Source organism: Patella vulgata, chromosome 3 (genome assembly GCF_932274485.2).
Source record: "Patella vulgata chromosome 3, xgPatVulg1.2, whole genome shotgun sequence".
NCBI classification, from domain to species: Eukaryota; Metazoa; Mollusca; class Gastropoda; family Patellidae; genus Patella; species Patella vulgata.
Window position 1 is genome coordinate 23649377 of NC_065881.2, and position 23307 is coordinate 23672683.

Consider the following 23307-nt stretch of genomic DNA (forward strand, 5'->3'; position numbering starts at 1 on the left):
AGGAAGAGGGGAGAAAAAAATTAAGGGAAAAATTGTCTATTTATAACTCGCACTACATTCGTCCATCATGAAATAAGGGGAAATAATTACTAGTCTTAGTCCTATATACCTCACATGTTTCTGCAGTTTAAACAAATCTGGAATAATTACTAGTCTTAGTCCATACAGCACAAAATCAGATTTACCTCCCCTTAATTACATTTCCTGCCCGATATCCTGGGTTTGACATATCGTCAAGTTTGAAACAGTTTTGGTATAATAATAAGCTTATTTGTCTATGTATGCAGCCAACTCTCATGAAAACTATTTTGCTCTAAGTAGACCAATACTTGGAATTTCTGGAAGTAGGTGAGCCAGAGGTTGTTATTAAAAATTAGTTATATTCATGCGATTTATAATTTAATTTATATTGTCTTCTGAGTTCTTTCTTCTTGCTGGTGAGACTTGTGAGAGTGATATATGCCTAGGCCCTATGGCTATGGCCATAGGCCTAACTTTAACTTCGCCTCTTTAAATTTAATTTAAATAAGAATAGATCACTCGGTTAATTTGCCGCTTGGTAATAATAATAAATAACTAGAACTGCGATCCAGTAATGACGGGTTTCTCCGGTGCCCTGTTACCCGTGAACATATATGTCACTACCGGTACCGATGAAACCATTAAACAGGTTTCCATATAAGCATTGCACACATCAAGTAAAATGTACGCAGAATCAACCAAATCCAGCAATATCAATTCATTGTATACATTTGTTACATGTAAGTGATCCTGACAAAATTACATTACTTCTGGTGATAATGAAAATGTTAAATTAGTTTTATGAAATCAGAAATGGCATAAGGCATCACATGGTGAAAATTTTATGTAAATCGAATAATAATTGCCACTTTTATTGACCAAAAACCTTGAAAAGTGATGTGTAGAAAACTGTCTATTTCTCTGCAACCGTACAAGTTAGAAACCATTTTTGAACGTATGGGTTCAATCTATTTGTTGATTGGAATCAAATATCATAGTTTTAAAAACATTACAAATCAGACTCATTTGAATAAAATACCTGTTTTGAAGGCTGAAAATACAGTTTTTGCCAAATTGATGTTACTTCCGGTGATAATGAAAATCTTAAATTACTTACATGAAATTGTAAATGGCATTAGGTATCACACAGTGAAAATTTTCTGAAAATCGAATAATAATTGACACTTTTATGGACCAAAAACCTTGAAAGTGACCTGTTGAAAATCGCCTATTTCTCCGCAACTGAACAAGTTAGAAACCATTTTGTGATATCTATATGATCCCATGGGTTCATTCTATTAGTTGATTGGAATCAAATATCCAAATTTTAAACAAATAAGAAATATGACTCATCTGAATAAATTATTTGTTTCGAAAGCTATAAATATAGTTTTTGGCCAAATTACATCATTTCCGATGATATTGAAAATTTTAAATTGGTTTGACCTAGTCACAATTGACATTACGCATCAAATGTTATCAGTTTTATGAAAATCCAATAATAATTGACTCTTTTACAGGCAAAATAGCATAAAAAGCGACACTTGCAAAATTGACCATTTCTTGGCAACTGCTCATATTACAAACTAATTTTGAGATAGATTCTCTTCGTATGAATTAATGCTACAAGTTTATGAAAGTCACAAAGAAATATTTTAAAATATGAAACGCCTGAATGGGTTGTAAATAGCTCAATTTTACACCATTTTTCACCTTTAAATCGAAATGGCGCAAAAATGAAATCGAAATTGAAACCCTAATAATAATCTTAACAAAAACAATAATAGTGCTTCACACAAGATACGCAATGTGAAACCCTAAAAATGTGTTCATTTCATATGTCAGGTGTGTTCAAGTGTACAACAATTTTTGGGAGGGATCTGTTATTTCATCTGCATTTCAAGAGCTAGACTGGAGAAATGCACACAGTTTAGAAAGGGGTACCGGTGTGAGTACTGACATGTTTCGTACGTCAGGTCATGTCAGGTCACACCTTGCCACGCCAACAATACAGTTACACCTTAAAGTAGCTAAGTCTCTAACTCAATATCATCCAAAATCTTCGACATTGAAAACACGATTTATTTGTCAGTTTAAATCAACATTGATGTTGTGATCTTACCGGGAAAAGATGGCCTTCTGATATCCAATATTTAAGACAAAATAAACATTTTACAATTGGTACACGAATCGTGTATCATAATGCGTTTCAGTGCTATGTGTAATAAGGGACTCGAAAAACGAGGCTAGGCATATTCCACAAGTCATGTCAACTGGTGACGCCATATTCTTATCTGGAGAGCATGCCCAATAAATACTATCGGCGTAGACTGGAATAACCAGAAGATAGAGATTGAAATTCGATTGAGAATACTGGCGTATGTTGCCGAACCTAACTGATTAGAAATTACAGTAAAAACAGAAACGATTGAATGTAAATCAATTTATAAGCTTATACATTCATATTACATTATTGTATGCGTTGCGACCCCTTTGTGTCAATTTCTAGGTCCCAAATATTAGCGACTTAGCTCCTTTAAACTATTGAGCATAGTAACATCCAATAACTATTAAAGTGGAAAAAACCTGTCATTTTGAACTTTTAATAATACCAGAAGTTACACTTCAAGTCCAAACTTTTTGATATTAGTTGTTAGCATATATGCTAAGGTCAAGGTTCATTGAACGGCTAGGTCACCAGCGATAGTCGGATTAGAGTCCCAAAAATTTCAGAGAGACACTGGAAGTAAATGAAATCGAAATTAAAAAATCAGCTCAGTTCAAAACAAACAAAAAAGTTTTCAAAAATCAGAATCGAAATAGTGGCTGAATATCGATTTGAAGGCTTTTTGTAAAATTTGATATGACAGCCAAACGGTTGAAAATCTTATCGAACAGGGTCTCTGAAAAAAAAAGATAATATCTGGGGCTAATACCACAATAGTCTATTTTTAAAATGGAGAGAGAAATGAGGTTTAACATCCATCCGTCGCAAACTAGATTATTTTGGGACTAACATATGGTTCAATTTTATTTCAGTGATTCGCTTGCGCGTAGGGACCTTTAGCAGTGGGAGGAAACCGAAGAACCCGAAGAAAACCCACGAGGTTAGACAGTTTTTAAAATGGAGAGAACTATTCATGTTTGGGAAAAATTGGAAGGCCTCGGTAGTTTCCAGAAGCCGTTACAAAAACTTTCAATATGCCATTTTGCATCAATGTGTTTCTTATCCCTACCAAGTTTCAGCTTGATACCTCAAATAGTAACGGAGATACGCCATCTTGAATGTCGAAAAAATGCTGAAGAAAACTTCTGAAAATCTCTAATGCTAAAACTAATTGAGCGAATTTCCGAATTTTGAAAAACAGTCAGTCCAAAAAATCCAAAATGAAAGGCTGCAATTCTCCACTCTGTCTGAATGGAGATATCAGCGGTTGAATTTTAGGCCTAGCCTCTATCATCTTTACTAAGATCGGTATGATACAAACTAAAGTCTGAATTATCCATTTTGTAGTTAAATCATCCATCACAAAAAGTATTCAAATCCAGTAAATATCGCAGGCTAGGGATAGCATCAGAGTTGATTATGGTCTGGATACGTTAATCAATGTCTAATTAATAATTTAGATAACATTTCAGGCCTAAAGAAAGACCTACAGTAGGTAGATTTAGCTCTTGCATAACGTATGGTTAATGACTCTTAATCATTTTGAGCAGAGCTCATCTAAACATCATAATCAAAACTTGATCTTTGTTCATTGTGGACATGGAGATGAGTAGGCTATTATTACTGTTGGTAATCTTAATACTCGTACATCTATTAAATAAGATTTTGTGGCCTATGATAAGATAAACTAAATGAAATAGTGGATAAGCTATTATCTAATATACAGTAATTGTTTATAATCCTGATGTTGAGAAACAATATGGATAAAACTATAAATAGTTTTGGTAGAGAATTATTAAAAATGTGTCCTTGGCAACAGGTTTAAGAATAATAAATGGAAGATATTTGTCTGGCAAGGACGGTTCGTATACTTTTAATAGTGTTGAAGTAACTAAATGGGTCAAGCCTAATGAATTATTCTTTGATGCACTATGTTAAATTTAATTTGATACAAAGTTTTGAATGGTATACCACATCCAAAGTGTGACATATTCTCCTGCTACACATCTTTGTTAGCCTGATGATCGCCTAGATTTGTCTCTTGCATGGATCTTATTGTCCCCCGCCTGTCTGTCTGGACTGTCTGTCTGTCTGTCTGTCACGATAAGTTTTAATTTAGTTCTGATTAAGTGAGAGTGATGAAGTTTGGTATATAGTTTCATGATATCAGTCCCATGACTAAGTTCGATAATGAGCATTTTTTGCTCAGGGTAAGCATAAGGATAAGTAATTTGATTGGTCAAGACTTTGGAACACAATAACTCACCTTCTAATTGAGGTAAAATGTTCAAACCTGGTGTTGGTGTTCATTAGGTGAATGGCAATGCCTTGATGGAGTTCGAAGATAAGACTTTTCTGCTTAGGGTAATCAGAGATAAGCAATTTGATTGGTTGATGCTTAGGGACACGATAACTTTAACTTTAGTTCTAATTCAGTGAGAGTGATGAAGTTTGGTGTATAGTTTCATGACATCAGTACCATGACTAAGTTCGATAATGAACATTTTCTGCTCAGGGTAAGCATAAGGATAAGCAATTTGATTGGTCAAGACTTTGGAACACAATAACTCTCCTTCTAATTGAGGTAGAATGTTCAAACTTGTTGTAGGTGTTCATTAGGTGAATGCCTAGATGGAGTTCAAAGTTGAGCATTGTCTGCTTACAGTAAGCTGCGATAGATAAGCAATTTGATAGGTTGATGCTTTGGTTATAATTAAGTCCGAGTGATGAAACTTGGTGTAAAGTGACATCACATCAATACCTTGAATAAGTTGATAATGAGCATTTTCGGCTCAGGCTAAGCAGAGTGATAAGCAATATGATTGGTTGAGTCTTTGGAGCTCGACATCGTTGATTCTAATTGAGTGATAGTGGTGAAACTTGATGTATAGTTCAATTACATTAATAACTTAAAACAAAGTTCGATGCTGAGCATTCTCTGTATAGGCAAAGTAGAGACTTCTATCTGATTGGTCGAGACTTTGGAAGACAATAATTCTCCTTCTAATTGAGGTAGAATGTTCAAACTTGGTGTAGGTGTCTATTTTTCACTAAAGCTAAGCAGAGATAAGGAATTTGAGTGTTTGAGAATTTGGAACGCAAAAACTTTGATTCTAAATAGGTGAGAGCGATGAAACTCCGGGTATAGATTCATTATATCATTACCTTGACAAAGTTCGAGGATGAGAATCTTCTGCTAAGTCTTAAGGAGCAAGAAGCAATTTGATTAGTCAAGACTTTTGAACATAACAACTCTGCGTTTAATTGAGGTAGATGTTAATTAGGTGAATGTCTTGAGTCAAGACTCCTGACTGAGTTCAATGATTAACATTTCCCGCTAAAGCTAAGCAGAGACAAGCTATTTCATTGGTCAATACTTTGGAACAGGATAGCTTTGATTCTTACTGTTGGAGAGTGATGAAACTTAGTGTTGATAATCAGTTTGATTGCTCGATACTTCTGAAAAAGATACATGTGCAATTAATTAATATGTGTCATTTATTTTTGGATTTCAGCGGGGGACATCAGCCTCACTGTTTACTTGTTATAATTGTCTTCTGTTAGGACTTAACTTTAAAATCTATTGTTGTGTACGTATTTTCAACAGCTAACTATATTGTTATCAGATACAACAATACAACAGTTTCTTGGATACAACTTTATATGTCAGAAGCAGGATACATGGTTACAAGCATAGACTACATAAAATTAACATGCCTTTTAGTCTGTCTCAACCTCACTACTGACAGAACCCACTTCATCATGGCTCTCCTGCGAATCAACAGGGACTAATGAATCCAGATGGTGTCTCTTCAATCTCAATGGTGTGTCCTAAAGAACCCACCAATCGTGTCTAAATAATCTACATGGTGTCTATTTTGTAGAGCCGAAGTCTTGCGCTTTTATATGCCCAGATTTCTTCTAATGCAATTAATAACAGATTAGCCTTGACTCCAGACCCCATATCCTGTTATTCACCTGATATTTTGACAATGTAGAAGACACATGACAGATGTACCTGTGTTTAAATTATAGTTCATTTCTGAATACAGTAATTTGAATTTTCAGTATATTAATTTTGAATTATCTATTTTGGAACTTTTTTAGCAAGAACTGCTAAAGTGTTACACATTGCATCTTTAACAATTTAGGAACAAAATAGATGTTATTCAAATATATCATTACACAAAATATAATCAGCTATTTGTAACAGACGTTGGCCTGACAAGGACAGCTGTCTAGTTGTTTGGATGGGATGAAAAACTGAGAACCCCGTCTATACATTGGCGTGCACATAGAAGATCCCTTGGCAGTAGGAAATTGATATAAGAGTAGGTCATAGTGCCACTGCCAGGGCAAAATTTCCCTCATTGCACACTGTATGGCATATGCTCGTCGTCATTAACCCGGTCGGAGCAGAACAGTGGGACATTAAACCCCATTTCATTTTATTTCATTTATGTAAGAAATGTCAAACTTGGTATGTTGAAGAAATGAAAGTTCCGAAATTTCTTTCAAAAGACGTTTATGTGTACCACCCTTAGCAGTGCATTTAAAATAAAAAGATCTTATTCAATTCTAGAAATAAATAGTTCTTTATCGTAACATATTGTTAAAAATAGAATAGAACACATTACATGTATATAGAGTGACATCTGGTATGTTACTATTAAGTGATGTGTTTCATAACTTTGTTTTGTCGAGCATACTGATATTAAATTTACTGTTATTTATATTTATATCCATGTCCAGAACAGTTTGCAGCTGGTAGTTCTAATTCAGTAGCGTATATATTTCAGTTTTATGCTTGTTATCACAGATAGTGGTTATGTCATCAATGTATCGGAAGATTTAGTTTACACCTTGAAAGTTGCTGATACCGATTGTGCATTTTGAATGTTTATTGTCTTGACTTTTCTATTCATCCTACCTTTATAATACCGAACAGAATTGAACCATTTTATGACTGATATTAGTGATATCCCTTATAGTGATTCAACTTCCACACCATTGAAGATTCTGCAAAGGATTCAAGTTTTCTGAAATGATGATCAGTGAATCTAAGCTTTATTAGAACTTTTATTCTACTTTCAGGTGTGATCTTTAATTAAGAAAGAAACTTAGTTAAATGGAATGACTCACTATAAGAATAAAGAGATTTAAAAGACAAAACATCACCAAGTGTGTGGAAGTTTAAATTAATGGATGGCAAGAGTTCTTCGAAGAGTGTTCTACAAATACAGACTTTTTCTGTTCTTCATTTTAATGTTGACAATAATTGGATCATGTTTTCTTGCCCTTTATCCAATACAAGAACAAAAAAATACCAGAGAAGTAAAAGATGACAAAGGTGAAAATGTTGTTAGGGAAGAAACTAAAAATGTGATTAATAAACATGAAGATGAATCTCCAGCTACTGGTCATAGGTTAGCTGTTATAGTTCCATTTCGTGATAGATTTGAAGAACTTATGGACTTTGTTCCCCATATGACAAAGTTTTTAAATGCACAAAAAGTTCACCACAAAATATTTGCAATAAACCAAATAGATAATTATAGGTAATTTATAAGATTATTTCTTTTTTGATCAACAAGATTAACTTATTTCAAATGTTTAACCCTTTCAATGCTAGACGTAAATCCACTGCCTGTGCTAGACCCTTTTTTGAGGAAAAAAGGGAGGTTGGAACTGAATGCCAAGCAGTACTTATGGAAGCTTTTATGAAAAATCTTTTTGTCTGTTGGGATGGGCATGAGGTTGGGCTAAGAGAAAAAAATCGAATTTTGGAAATTTGCATAATAATGTAGTCACGTGACGTCATGGCGGCCATTTTGGATTTCTCATTTCTCACTCATTTCTCATGAAATACTTAAAAGATATTGTTTTTTTCACTGGATTTTGATAAAGATATATAAAATGAATAAAAATATCAATAGCAGCCATGAGCAATGCCGCCACGAACACGCGCATCACGTCTCCCGCTGCCATGACCACGGGCGGATTGCAATACCTTGTTTTTACTTTCACTTTCATCCCCAAGTCCCATATCATTATCAATATAGTCAGTCAATAGATCTACACGTTCGGGACTCAGGAATTGCCTACGTCTTTTACGATCCAGCAGGCCAGCATTATTATCAACATCAGAATTATTGTCAGAATCTACTGCAGACACAGGGTTATCGTGTTCACATTGGGCTTGTTCATCATGCACGGGAGACATAGCTATAGCCATGGGCGGAACGTCGCGCAACAAATCACACACTTCATAATACCAATCACTGTCCTGACTACTATCATTATCAAGTAACTGGAAACGAATTATGTGTATCACCCGCCTCGAAATTGTCCACGTGTTGGTCAGCAAGACGTCATTCACGACTTCGTGGAGAGTGCATCGTCTACGTTGTCACTATGCTCTCCGCCATTTTACGGTTTGACGCTTTGAAACACGTGGAAATATGTTCTAGTGTATAGAAAATACCATAGATGGCACTTGCAGTTACGGTACTAATTTTAGCGAGGGCTTTACTGAGTACACGGTAATACCGGGTACGCGCATTTTACCGACATTTTATAATACCCGGTACTACCGGGTATACGCAGTGAAAGGGTTAATGGATCCGCCAAAATTATGGATACATTTTGGTGATGTAATTTGGTTTGCATTTTTCTATCCACAGTAAGGTAACAAAATCTGCCTAAGTTATTTCTCTCCGGTGTTATTATTCATGAGCAGTTACAGATACCTACTCATTTCATACTCAAAAATTGTCATCTAAAAGTACTCGAGCTGCTTAGATCGTTTTAATGGATAGTTACGAAATGTATTTCACTTTTATACTGTGAATGACTGTCGCTAGAAAACAGGGGCGGGTTGGGGCCGGGAACCAGCCCGGGCCCCCGTATCGGAGCGGCCCCTTTTACTGACCTCGGAGCCCGGATGGGGGGGACTGGGGGCTCCCCCCCATGAAAATTTTGAAAAATGAACTCCAAATATGCGATTTGGTGGCATATCTGATTATAATCTCTGTCAAACAATATATCTGATAAATCGATTAATTTAGGCCAAAACCCTGACATGCAAATAATTTACAACCATCAACCAGTGAAATTACCATATCGTCATATTATTAATTAACGTATTATCATTGTATCTTCAAGACCAGCTATCATCAAATTTTGCTGAGGCCTTAAAATTGAATTTATTTTGGAGTAACGAACCATCGGCAGACGTTTCTGGCGTATACCCACAAACAGGGTGCAGGTGACTTAATAATTAGTTAATTTGCGGGCGACAGTGTTGGGTGAATCCGATGATATTTTCGAATGAAATTCAGAATCCCCATTGCAGGATTCCGAATTCCGGCCCAAACCTAGCCAAGAAAGTCTATTATACCAGCCCATTCCAGGCTCCATGGCCGGTCCAATACCTCCCCCCCCCCCCCATATAATGTTCAGCAGAAAAAGGTTTTTTAGACGAATTGGACAAAATTATTTTTTTCATTTTTTGTCATTTGCTTTACAATTTGTAATATTCTTCTTTTTTAGATTTAATCGAGCTTCCTTGATCAACATAGGTTTTTTAGAAAGTAAATCACAATGTGATTATATAGCTATGCATGATGTTGACCTTCTTCCTTTAAATCCAGCACTGAGCTATAGTTATCCTGAAAATGGAGCTTTTCATGTTGCAGCACCCGAGTTACATCCCTTATATCATTACAAAAAGTTTGTTGGTGGCATTCTATTAGTGAAAGGCAGTGATTTTGAAAAGGTTAGTATCATAAACAGTAGATTTAAAGAAGAGATTTCTGATTAATCGTATTAAAGAGTAGAATGTCTAAAAGGTCTAACCCTCTCTGAAATTGGGAATAAAAAACAAATATTCAACTTCATTGAATTTTATATGTTAAATTGATTGTGGGATTACAAATTCTCTTCATTGAAAATTTATCTATACATATTGATACAGCGGGTGACAGTGTTAAAATATTTCCTAATTTGTGCCCCACTGTTGATACAGTAAGCCAAAAATGAAATCGAGATTACTTAATTTTTAAAATAATTTTTAAAACAAATTATTAATCGTACAGATCTTGGCCCATAATTCTAGTAGAAGTAACAGATTGGATCAACCCAAATTACTAATTAATTTGACCGAGAGGTAACGCAAAAAAGATGAAGCCCCTTTATGTTATGAATTATGTCCACCTCGCTACAGACTTCATCTTAACAAATATGTTGGAAATAATGCATGTTGAAACTCCTTTAGATTGTGATTGTTGTAGATATCACTTGACTTGATATTTTACACTGTTCACCTTTAGAGATGCCTAGATATAAGTGCAAATGTAAAGTCTGAGGAAGTTTGGGTTCAGGTATACAGACGACATAACAGAAACTGATTCTACTATGAATATTCATTATACCTTATTAAATAAGTTATTATTACAGTGTTGCATATATGTATATCTTGCTGCTGTCAGGTATCAGTTATTGTAAGGTAAACGTGACACTAAGAACAGTTTGATGGTAGGCTACTGATAATATCCATAATCTCACTAAGTAATTTTATATTCATCATTTAATTAAAGATATTGGTTATATTTGTATGTATAATAGCCTAATGATTTTCCTTTATTCCTTAGTTAAATGGTTTATCTAATAAATATTGGGGTTGGGGTCTTGAAGATGATGAGTTTTTTGTTCGTATGAAGAAACTTGGCATTACGGTTTGTTAATACAGAATTATATACTAGTATTATAACTATAAATTCCATTAAATATACTGTTGTTCAGTTGTTGTATATGTTACCCTTCCAGTATTGATGAACTAACAATAAAATAAAAATTCAGCATCCGGTCACATTTTGTTTGTGTATGTTAGGCGCAGATTGCACTCCGCACGCGCAGATTGCAATCTGCGCTTATGAAGCTGGTGCACAGATTGCCAACTTTGCGCTGATTACCCCCTGATGTTTTTAGAGATATTGTAATGTGTCAGACACAATTATATATTATATTATATATGACCTGCCTCCTGTGGTCTTTGTAGTGAAATAATTTTCAAAATCACTGCATAATTAGCTTGTGACTGAATGTCAAAAATATTTGCTGTAGTGTAATAATCGTTTGACCGATCGTAGTTACTTTAGTAACGAAGTCTTAGAGGCCCGTATGTAGGTTAACAAAGTATGTCATATAGACCTCTCGATGGAAACTGCTTTATAACTCAAAAGCCCTTCTACTGCTTCTTTTCTGGTAGTCAAATGCGGTGATACTTTTCTTTCCGTATCGATTTGCTCCGATTTGCTCGACCAGTTAACTGAGGGTCACAAAATTCATTAAAATGTAATCATTAAAATGACTAATACTAACGCACTGATCCATAGTGAATACCGAGTAAGATTAGGCGGATTGTCATCGCGGTAATCCATTTTAGTCCGGACAAAGTTCACTTCGCGCGCGCAGATTAGACGGAGATTCGCGCATGCACGGGAGTAATCTGTCTGAGGAGGGTAATCTGCGCTCAACATCTACACTCTACAGGTCACAATTTTTATCCGATTTTGACAAAACTTGAAATATAGGTTTATGTCCCAAACATCTCAGTTCCTTTTGATATGGCCCCTGATTGTACGAAAAATCACCATTTTAGCTTGTGGTCACTAAAGGTCACAATAATTATCCAATTTTGATGAAACTTGAAATTTGTGATTATTATAAACCACAGATCTTGGAATAACTGTCTGGATTATGGACACTGATTGTACGAAAAAAAAATCACATTTTTTGCTTGTGGTCAGTCTAGAGGGAGTAGTCCTCAACCTTTTTTTTACCATGGCACGGCACACCTTGGAACACATGAAAAAATATTGGCACACCTGGCTAAATATAAATGCAAAATATCTGAATTTTGCAAAATATATAAATATGGTATGTCAAACAGCATACAACCATAGATGGAGACTAGTCATAGATTATAGAATGACTCAAACTAAGTGAAGAAAAAAGCAGCTATGAACTTATCAGTAGACACCAGATACTCAGTTAGGATCACATGGTTTTTCACATTTTCTTTGTGTGCTGTTCAAAATTTTGCGGCACAATTAGGAAGATCTTGTGCAGTGGCACACTGATTGATAATCACTGCTTAATAGGTCACAATTTTTGTCTAATTTTAAAAACCTTTCAAATATATCACCGTTACATCCTAATGATGGTTGAGTTCGAATTTCCGATTTTGATGTAACTTGAAATATGCTGTATGTTTATATCCCAAATTTCTCAGTTCCTTTTGATTTTGAAGCATGTCAGCCAGTAACATCATGGATTATGACCCCTTATTGTAGGAAAATAACTTTTTTTTTATCTCTTGCAAAATTTAGGCGAATCTTGCATGGCAACCACTTGTTTTTTTCAGATCACACGACCAGTTGGAATAACAACAGGTAATCAGACATTTAAACATGTACATGACAGACGTCGAACCAGAGATAAAAGTAGATTCTTTGATCAAAAAGAGGTAAAGAAGTAGTTTATTATTCTGCTTTCAATTCATTAATAGGTACTTATTCTCATAGAAGTTTGGATACACTTTGAAAAACTAAAATAAAAATTATATTGGAGCAGAACTGTAGGACGTTAAACCCTATTTCATTTCATTTATTTATTGTATGTTGTTATAGCTTCAGCTTTGGAATCCTGGTCCAAATTGTCACTCCATTTGTAACAGGTGTCATGCACAATGCAAGATTTGTATACTCTTTCTGGGGCTATTTGTATTATGCTATTTTGCAGTTCACAGAGCTGACAAACTGATATTCTTCTTTTGTATCACCTTTGTATTTGTAGTTAATAGAATAATATTTTTACAAGAAAAAAATGCTTCAGCATCTGAAAATTTTATATACAATACAGGTAATTCCACAAGTCAATCGGCATTTTTGTCAAACGTAACACCTGTAAAAAAAACAAACTAATCAACAAAGATTAACTGCTTGATATTTAAATAGTGTATGATAGAGGCGTTTAGGCAGGGTAGACTAAAACAAAGAAAACTGAAATGGTTGATAACTCTTGAATCCAATGAGATTTCCTACCAGGGTATTGGGATATATGTGTCGCTATGTGCCCTCCCTTCCATAAAACTGCCCTCTCTTCTGAAAAAGTGCCCTCGAAATTCGAAAGAATTACTGCAAATAATCATGGAAATGTCAATGTCATCATATTTCCATTGCCCCACTGACAAGATTGCCCCCCCCCCCCTCTTCCTGCTGCCCTTCCCTTGTTCCAAACAGATCCAGCGAAACTAAAAACCAATCACGCTCAATGTATGTACATGCATCACTGATCAATCCTCCTTCCATAAAACTGCCCTCTCTTCTGAAAAAGTGCCCTCGAAATTCGAAAGAATTACTGCAAATAATCATGGAAATGCCCACGTCAATGTCATCATATTTCCATTGCCCCACTGACAAGATTGCCCCCCCCCCCTCTTCCTGCTGCCCTTCCCTTGTTCCAAACAGATCCAGCGAAACTAAAAACCAATCACGCTCAATGTATGTACATGCATCACTGATCAATCCTCCTTGCTTGTTGGCTCTCAACCTCAGTGGAACAGGAAACCAGTTAAAACTTATATGATGATCCACCACTGAAAACAACTGGCCCTGGATCTAAATGTGTGGGAGTTGGGCAAAAATTTCTACATACTAAGTGGTGGGGCTGACCAGGGTGCAGACAGGAGCCCTAGTGTTAAAGTGGTCCCCAAATTAGTTCTAAATAATAATTTATGAATTGATTTATTATGTTGTGCCAAATAAATCTATCTATTAACCCTACCGACATACATATTGCATTTGTGCAAGACAAACAATGACCAGAATATGCCTGTTTTTGTTTTTTTTTACTGTTGAGGCAATTGCCCTTGTGAAATTTTAAGCTAGCTTAACCTGGCGCTGATTTTCACTGATGGCTTCCAGATTAGATTTCACATATTATGTTGTCCCCCCGCCTTTTGAAGAAAGCTGTGGACTATTAAAATGGGTTTGTCTGTCTGTCCGTCACACTTTTTGGGACACAATAACTCTGCTTCTATTTGAGGTAGAATGTTCAAACTTGGTGTATGTGTTTATTATGTGAATACCTTGATGGAGTGCGAAGACGAATATTTTCTGCTTGGGGTAAGCAGAGATAAGCGATTTGATTGGTTGATGCTTTGGGACACAATAACTGAGTGAGAGTGATGAAACTTGGTGTATAGTTTCACTACATCAATACCTTGACTAAGTTCGCTAATGAGTATTTTCTGCTCAGAGTAAGCAAAACGATACGCAAATTGATTGGCCAAGAACATAATAACTCTTCTTCTAATTGAGGTAGAATGTTCAAACTTGGTGTAGGCGTTTGAAGATGAGCATTTTCTGCTAAGGGTAAGTCCCTCCCCGCTCCAATAAGTGCCCTGAGTTTGGTATGCCAACCCTACTTATGAGGCTCCAAAATGCCACGGGGTGCACAAAGGAGGACGGGCAAAGAATAGCGACCAGTCATTATGTGAATGTTAAAGAAGCGCGATGTCCGGGCAAGATATTTCATTTCATTTCCCTCATAGCAGAGTGTATTGCGTATGCCCGTATTCATTAGCCCAGTAGATTTCAGAACAGTAGGACATTACCAGTAAATCACATTTTATTTCATTTCCATTTGTTTGGAATAGGGTATCAAACAGATCATATGATGGCACCCATCCACAAACATCTGTTGTCTTGTTTTAACTGTATGTAAAATTACACGAAATTACTACGTAAAATAATACAAATTGTCTTGTTAAAAAGAACAATAAAATGTTTATTTTAGCAACAATCACATTTATTGAGTTGGTTAATTGCTTGTTTCTACTTTTAATTAACAGTAAACTAGATTGAAGGAATGACCTAGCTTTCGTTTGAATTGATATTTTCGTCTGTCCTCAATCGCCATTTCATTGATTGGAATGAAATAAATCTGAAATTATCTGATTAACAGTTCAGGTTTAGAAATGAAATCAAATGGAATGAGGTTTAATCTCTTTTCTACGCCAACCAGCCTAATGAATAAGGGCAATGCCATGCAGTCTGCTACAAGGAAAATATTACCCGGACAGCTGCAGCCTTTTCATCTACTCTTCGATTCTAGTATGTGCCAAAGAACCAAATATCCCTGCCCCCAATAAGTGCCATAAGTTTGGTCTGTCTACCCTACTATGGAGGGCCCAGCACGCCACTGGTGTATGAATATAAAAAAAAGCCATATCTAGTTATCATGATGTTAGGACAGACGATAGAGTGGTTAAAATTAATTTAATACACATCTATGCCAACCTCCTTCAGTCACATCAGTTTCAATACACATCTGTTTCAATAAACTTGTATGTCAAACCCCTCCTAATCATTAACTTCAGTACACATTTTTGACAAACCACTTCAGGTCACATTTATTTCAATACACATTTATGCCAACCCCTTAAAGTCACATTCATTTCTTCAACTTATATTACTCTAATCTTTATTTCAGAAAACAAGACGATTAGATAAAATAACAGGAGTGAATTCTGTTGATTATACAGTGGATAGTAAACATGAATTAACTATTGATGATGGCTGTGTAACAGTTATAAATGTCAAGTTAAAATGTGATTTAGACTTTACCCCATGGTGTCTTATGAAAGAAGATCATGAGGTTTATCTAAAATTAAAAGAAAGTCAAGCAAACAAAAACAAAATTAAGAAAAAATGAAAAGATGTTATTAAAGCTTGCAATTATATCTTGTATCATTTATCTTGATTTAAAGCTGATCATCATTTGCCTTTTGTAGACAATAATTAATTTTTCACGGCTAATCCACCCTGAAATCTACTCAGATTTATTATTTACTGTTTGATTAAGAAAAGAAAATATCAATGGTATATATAATTTTTCGACTTGGATTCAATTGTATTTAAAAAGGCCCCATCAAACAATTCCATCCGACACTTATATAGGTGGTGCTGGTTTGTTTATCTTGTAGCTATTTTGTAGCTAATCAGAATTAACTATTTTTAGATTGATGATATTCCCTTTTGAGATTCGACGTTCACAATATTGTTGTTTCAAAATCCCTCAAATGATCGGCAGCTTTAAACAGTGATAACTCACTACACTTAAGAAAAGGTTTTCTGAATTTACTGTGTTCCATGTTAATTACGAGACTACTGTTTAGAATGTTGTAACAATTGTTTAGAATTAACAAAAGACCTGTCTAGTTTAAATGTAGCCAGGGATATGAATTTATATAAGCTTAGACTTGCTTTCAAATCCATTATATCAGTATTATATATATAGTGTATATACACATGGAAAAGCGTCAGGTTTACAAATGTTCAGTTTTCATTTAATTAGTTAAAACTAACAATTTTTCAGTAAATCAGTTATAAATTCACAGATTTGAGTAAATTAGTTAGAAACTAACAATTTGTATCACCTATATCGATTGAATGGATGGGTGGATTCATCTCAGATAAGGATTTGTAGACCTGAAATTCAACAGGATGGAATGGGTTCTTACTGTGGGTATCAATCAAACATTAAGATTTTTATAGAATAGATATATATGTTTAACTATATGCATGTTCTATTATTTGTTACTTTGTTATTAACCTTTATTATGTTATAGATACTTGCTTATTTTTCGGGAGCCACGGTGGCTAAGTGGGTAAGACGCTGGGTCGCTAGCCTGGAGGTCGCGTGTTTCCCTGCATTGGCCAAGAAAGTTCATCGGGATTTTCCGACGTGGTTTCCCCTTGTCAGTTTTGCAGGACGGAGGACCTGATAAGGACAGCTGTCCAGTCATTTGGATGAGACAAAAAACTGAGGTCCTGTGTATACATTGGCGTGCGCATAAAAGATCCCTTGGCAGATGCAATTCGATATAAGTGTAGGCCATAGTGTTGCTGCCCGGGCAAAATTTCCCTTGTAGCACACTGTATGGCGTATGCCCGTCTTCATTATCTCCAGCGGAGCAGATCAGTAGGACGTTTAACCCCATTTCATTTCATGCTTCTTTTTTTTTCAACTATTTCTAAAATCTACATATTATTAAAAGATGTTTTTGCATCTCTGTCCCACTTTTTGGGACACAATAACTCTGCTTCTAATTGAGGTAGAATGTTTAAGCTTGGTGTAGATGATGTTCAACAGTATGTGAATGTATTGACTGTTGACTGAGTTCGATGATCAGTATTTTCTGCTTGGGTTAAGCAGAGATAAGCGATTTGATTGCCAAAGACTTTTGAACACAATAAATCAAGCTTCTAAATGAGGGGGAATGAAAACAGTTTGATTGCTTGATTGCAAGTAATTAATTATTTTGGGTTTCAGGCATTGGACATCAGTCTGTTTGCTTTAATACTGTTACAGATATTATAAGAGTGGCTATGAAGACCTGGTTTTCCCTGAGTATCAGTGACTAGTTTGGTTCGTATTGAACTCTTCAGCCTGACTGATTGGTCTCGCTTTGCATGCTTTTTTATTTATACTATTCAGAAACCCCAGGGTTTCCATGGTGACTAATTGGCGGGGTTACCAGGGTTGGTCTCTTGGCGGCGTTTGTGAATTTATTACCAGGGTTGGTAGCTTGCTTACTCGGATTGTACAGAGATTTGATGACTGATGGTTTAGATTAAAGTGCTAGTGTCCATATTTATGCTAACTACGATGCATTGTGTTGGATTGAGACATGTTACTCGTCATAACAATAAAAGGTTGGTATATAGACAAGGATGTTGAGGTAACACCTGTGAGGCTAAATATAAATCTAAAGTTGGAACGCCCAGAGGTAGAAAGTTGACCGTCCAGTTAATTCAACGGACAATCTCATCTCGATCTAAAAAAGAAAGACAAATATCAGTCGCCTCCCACTCCCGATTTCCAAGGCATTTTAGTCCGAACCTTGACTGTCATATAATTAAACTATTTGGTACTAACCTAAATATATTAAACCCCTCAGGCGCCATGTTGAATTACTCAGTATTAAACATTCAAAAACCATACTACATTATGGAATCAACGACAAATCTAACCTTGGGCACACTGACCCTTTTGGACTTTGCTATACTGTTACAGGTACTTATATTTCTATCATATAAACATATTGTGTTTCTTGTATAATCAGACATTGAGGGATTCAGTCTCATTTTTACAAATTATTTATTCACTTTTTAATATTACATCACTATAAGTGGAGTTTAAACACAGTCCATAATAGTATGAAATTTAGAATGTAGATATATTATATAGTTTAAAGATTATTGGTCGTGCTTTAATTAGTTAAAAGCCTAATAAATAGATAATTGAGAAATTAGCACTTGTGGTATTGGAGTTGAATAAAGGTCCACTTTGAGTTTCATTTGTTGAAATAATACTAACACATCATAAAGCTACTAGAAACAGATAGACAAATATATCAGGAATTACAGTGGACCTTTATTTAAAATGTTTATCCTATTATTCCTTGAAATATTGTTGATATCAAAATATTAAACATTTATTGGTTTATTTTATATCTCTATACTTTATTGATATATTTATACAAGCTTATATATATTATTTAATTATATTTATATTCAATAAAATAACAACTGTATAATTTAACTTGCTATAGCAATAAGAATATATGAACTGATACAATTAAAGGAGCTAAATCTCTTTTTTTGGGCACCTAGAAATGGACACAAATGCGTCGCAACGCATATAATAGTGTAATAGGGTATGAATGTATATAAACTGATTTTACAGTCAATCATTTCCGTTTTTACTCTAATTTGAAATTAGTTATGTTCGGTGAAATATGCAAAGAGTCCAAATTGAATGGCAGTCTTTGGCATCTGGTTATTCTAGTCTACAATGGTAGTATTCTTCTGTGGGATAGTTTAGCTTCGTTCATCGAGTCGCATGCCTTTGTTTTATTTTCATTTTATTTGGTTGGTATTTGCCTTTATTATTTGGCTTAAATAATGCAAGATTGTGTTATCTTTGAGATATTCTTCATTTTGTTTTTATATGCCCACATTGAAATGTGGTTTTATATTGTTGTTGCCCCCGACCATAGAGGCTACAGTTAATATCTGATTGACTTTAAATTTATTCACAGTATATAAGGCCATGAGACAAAGAAGCCCATTCATTTTCACTTATTTCCGATAATTACTGCCAGAGTTATGGCCCTTGATAACTTTGAAAAATCTTGTGGACGCTCTAGAGGCTACAGTTAATATCCGATTGACTTTAAGTTTATTCACAGTATATAAGGCCATGAGACGAAGAAGCCCATTGATTTTTACAAATTTCCGATATTTACTGCCAGAGTTATGGCCCTTGATAACTTTGAAAAATCTTGTGGACGCTCTAAAGGCTAAAGTTAATATCCGATTGACTTTAAATTTATACATAGTGTTTAAGGTCATCAGGTCATGATTTTATATTTATACACCGTGTTGACATTGTTTCGATTGACTTTAGATTGATACACAGAGTTGATGGTCTTGAGACGAACAAGTATATTGATTTTCAATGATTTTTGATAACTTGAACAGCTAAATCCATGGTATTAAATGTTTTGTATACTAAATGTTAGCATGGGACAGACAAATTCTAATGATTTTCTGATAATTACTTAATGAATTGTTACTCTTAATCAGATTTGAGTGTATTATAAATGTTTCATTAGCGACAAAAGTAAAAAATATGCTACAACTCTTGTTGACTGACCGGACAATTTAGTTGCTGTGGGCGTATTTTTGTTGCCTGGCAACCTATCTTTTACATGTATTTAAATCTGTAAAAATGACAATCTAGTCAGTATTAAAATTTGTATTGCAATTATTATCATTATATAGTTACCCAAACACCATTTGATTTAGTAAGAGAGAGATAAGCTATTTTTCAGACCATTCTTTTGGTATGAATGAAAATATTCTTGTTTCTGTCTTTTCTATTGAATTTTTGTTTGGCTTCTAAAGTTGTTTCAAATTAGATTAGTTTCAAAAAGATAGTGTATTCATTTGTTAATTTGTGTCTTCATTTGCTAGATCTAATCATATATATCATACCATGATTGTACCAATTAAAATGTATTCTGTATGTTTGGCTTTTGTTCAACATAATTATCACAGAAAAAGATGAAATATTTAAATCAGTTTACTTGACAAATAAATATTTACATATATTTTATTGTGTTACACTCACTAGCAAAAGGTCATTAGAAATTTAATTTAGCAATTTTAAGAGCTCAAATTTATAGTTTTAAAATCAGAAGATTGAAATATGTTTGGCTGAAATATTGGGAAGGAACCACTTGGCAATTACAAGTGTACATATTTTCTCCACAATACTTGAACATCAGTTAAAAAATGGTGCTAACCCATTCCAAAATGAACAGAGGAGAATTTGACAGAGTATCTTGCTCAACTTTTCCCACTTTGCAAAGCATCCCCGGAATGACTCTTTGATATATATAGATTATAATTTACCTTGGGTAAGAATTTTTTTTTTTATTGCAGTCAATCATTTAGGATCTTACACAACTGCAAGTTCATTAAAGCGGCTGATGAACATTTCCGGACAATATACTTTACACTAAAACATACGCAAATAGATTATATAACATTGGATTAAACAGAGAGAGGAAAATGGGGTTTAATGTCCACTCGACACAAACTAGGTCATTTCGGGACTAACATATGGTTTAATTTTATTTCAATAATTCGCTTGCCCGTAGGGGTCTTTAGCAGTGGGAGGAAACCGGAGGACCCAGAGAAAACCCACCAGGTTGGAACATTGGATTAAGAAAACAAAACCAAAAAATCACCGGTAGATAATATCCTGGCATGGGTTCAGTTCAGTAACAGAAGAGCCATCAAAAGATTTTATAGATGGTGCTTGGTGCTGACTTATCGTCTGCAGAGGATGAAGAACTTTGAGACATTTTCAGACTCAATTCATCGTATCATTTTAAATACTGCACAGAATTAAACCATGTTTGAACTAATTTTCCTTTTAGGGTTTCAACTTTCACAATGTTAAAGTTTGCAAGGCATATAAAATCCCTCAAATGACGATCAGTGGCTTTAAAAAAATACTTTAATATTCAACATTTCTGTGGAGACGCTATGGTGAAATTCATATATGCCTCTACAGCACCTAGTGGCTGTTGAATACTTTCAACAATGAATTTACTCAGTGGAAAATAATCATTGAATAGTCCTGCTGTCGCCTGAAGAGTAGCTTTTACAGGTTTTACATTAGCATCACTCAGATCGTAGGTGTGTTGTCCACATGTATGAATGTCTTTTCCAAACCATGTTTGACGCAAAACTGCTTCATAAAAATTAAAATTTGGCAAATCCTCAACTTTTCCCCAGTCACCATCCTCAGTGATATTAGCTTGAAGAGTGGAACTCTCATGATTTATTTTATAAACGGAATCAGTCATTTCCATAACAGCCTTTGCACTGTTTAATTTGTATGTCACAGAAGCGCCAACACTTTGAACTACACTATCCACATAAACTACCTGTTTTAGGTTAAAAATACCAGAATTATTTTCTATCTGGACAAAAGGAATATCAAATTTCGCCTCCATAAAGTTGGTTTGAAGGAATTTAAAGATGACAGGACCACAGTTGAGTTCTCTGCCAAGTTCTAACATGATGGGATGGGTGCCTGGTGGAAGACTGAATCCTGTTGGTGTAACAAGACTCACACCAACTGAAATTAATAAAAGATCTTTTAACAAGTGCAGATCCATCCATAAGTTTTCGTTTAGTATGGGTCTATTTTAACTATGCCCCCACCCCACAACCAAACCATAAAAAAACTCCCTGGAAATGGGTCATTCGGCATTTTTTATTGACTGATTTTAGAAAAATATCATTTTAGAAACATAGGTGGACAAAAAAGAACACTTGATTATGTATGGAGGCATGGATGTGGAGAGAGTTACCCCTGTTTGTGTCATCATTTAATCTTCTAAGACCACCACAGTTTTTCATCCCATCCAAACAATTATAGCCTAATAGATGCCGTTCCAATGCCAGTTCCTCAATACTACACCAAAGACAATTAAAAGAGCTAAATCCCTATTCTTTAGCACCTAGAAATGGACACAAATAGGTTGCAACGCATATAATAATGTAATATGAATGTATATAAACTGATTTACATTCAATCCTTTCTGTTTTTACTGTAATTTCTAATCAGTTATATTCAGCAAATTACACGAAGAATCCAAATTGAATGGCAGTCTTTGGCATCTGGTTATTCCAGTCTACACTGGTAGTATTCTACTGTGGGATATGTTTAGCTTCGTTCATCGAGTCACTTCATTACAAATGGCGCTCGAAACCATTCTGGCACGAGATTCACTGATCCCAGCAGAAAGTGGAGGAAAGTGTATCACATAATATTTGGTGAATTCTAGTGCATTTTAATGTGTATATATAGGTTAATTGTGTACATTAACAATTTTAATTATTAGAATATTAAAAAATCTTTTTTATGCACCCACATTTTCATTTGGACATAATATATTGTTGTCGCCCCTTTCCATCCGTCCACAATTTGTTTGTGGGCAATCTACAGGTCACAATTTTTATCCAATTTTGATGAAACTTGAAATATAGGTTTTTCTTCCAAAGATCTTGGTTCCTTTCAAAATTGGCATGTATCAGACTATAACTGCATGGATTATGGCCCCTGATTGTACGAAAAATCACGTTTTTAGGTTGTGGACACTCTATAGGTGATAATTTTTATCCGATTTTGATTAAACTTGAAATGTATGTTTATAACCCAAAGATCTCTGTTCCTTTCGATATATTAGACTGTAACTTTCTGGATTATGGCCCCTGATTGTACAAAAAACATTTTTTTTTTTCATTTTTAGCTTTTTCTCTGTCCATTTCTTGCAACCACTGGTTTTGTGATACTATTGACCTTATAAGGTACTTACTTGTACCCTCCATTATTGGTTAGGCTTAAGAAGCTATCAGTCCAAAATTCACTATCCTCCCCATGCCAACCATAATTATAGCAGCCTAGAA

The 23307-nt window shown here is 34.8% G+C and overlaps 2 protein-coding genes across 6 annotated transcripts in view; one reads left to right on the top strand and one right to left on the bottom strand.

Moving 5' to 3' along the window:
* The first annotated feature begins 217 nt into the window (after positions 1–217).
* On the top strand, positions 218–20432 carry LOC126816332 (beta-1,4-galactosyltransferase 7). 3 transcript variants are annotated; one of them, XM_050542765.2, is made up of 6 exons: positions 218–359; positions 7283–7746; positions 9740–9965; positions 10840–10923; positions 12615–12716; positions 15746–20432. In XM_050542765.2, exons 2-6 carry the CDS (start codon positions 7394–7396, stop codon positions 15965–15967), a joined length of 987 nt encoding a protein of 328 aa, XP_050398722.1. In that variant the 5' UTR covers positions 218–359; positions 7283–7393; the 3' UTR covers positions 15968–20432. The 3 variants fall into 3 exon arrangements, with proteins under 3 accessions (XP_050398722.1, XP_050398720.1, XP_050398721.1); XM_050542763.2 differs by having other exon boundaries at positions 218–348; XM_050542764.2 differs by having other exon boundaries at positions 218–344.
* A 1404-nt stretch (positions 20433–21836) lies between these two features.
* Positions 21837–23307, bottom strand: part of LOC126816328 (fibronectin type 3 and ankyrin repeat domains 1 protein) — a 36134-nt gene continuing 34663 nt past the window's right edge. For all 3 annotated transcript variants that reach the window (XM_050542756.2, XM_050542755.2, XM_050542754.2), the window contains exon 11: positions 21837–21973. The gene's annotated coding sequence lies outside the window, so the exon portion shown is untranslated. The remainder of the gene's footprint in view (positions 21974–23307) is intronic.

Excerpts from the sequence above, each read along its gene's own strand:
- LOC126816332 (XM_050542765.2), top strand. The coding sequence starts at position 7,394 with ATGGCAAGAGTTCTTCGAAGAGTGTTCTACAAATACAGACTTTTTCTG. Across the intron at positions 10,924-12,614 it reads TGAAGAAACTTGGCATTACG|ATCACACGACCAGTTGGAAT; the intron begins GTTTGTTAATAC and ends TGTTTTTTTCAG. Across the intron at positions 12,717-15,745 it reads GATTCTTTGATCAAAAAGAG|AAAACAAGACGATTAGATAA; the intron begins GTAAAGAAGTAG and ends TCTTTATTTCAG.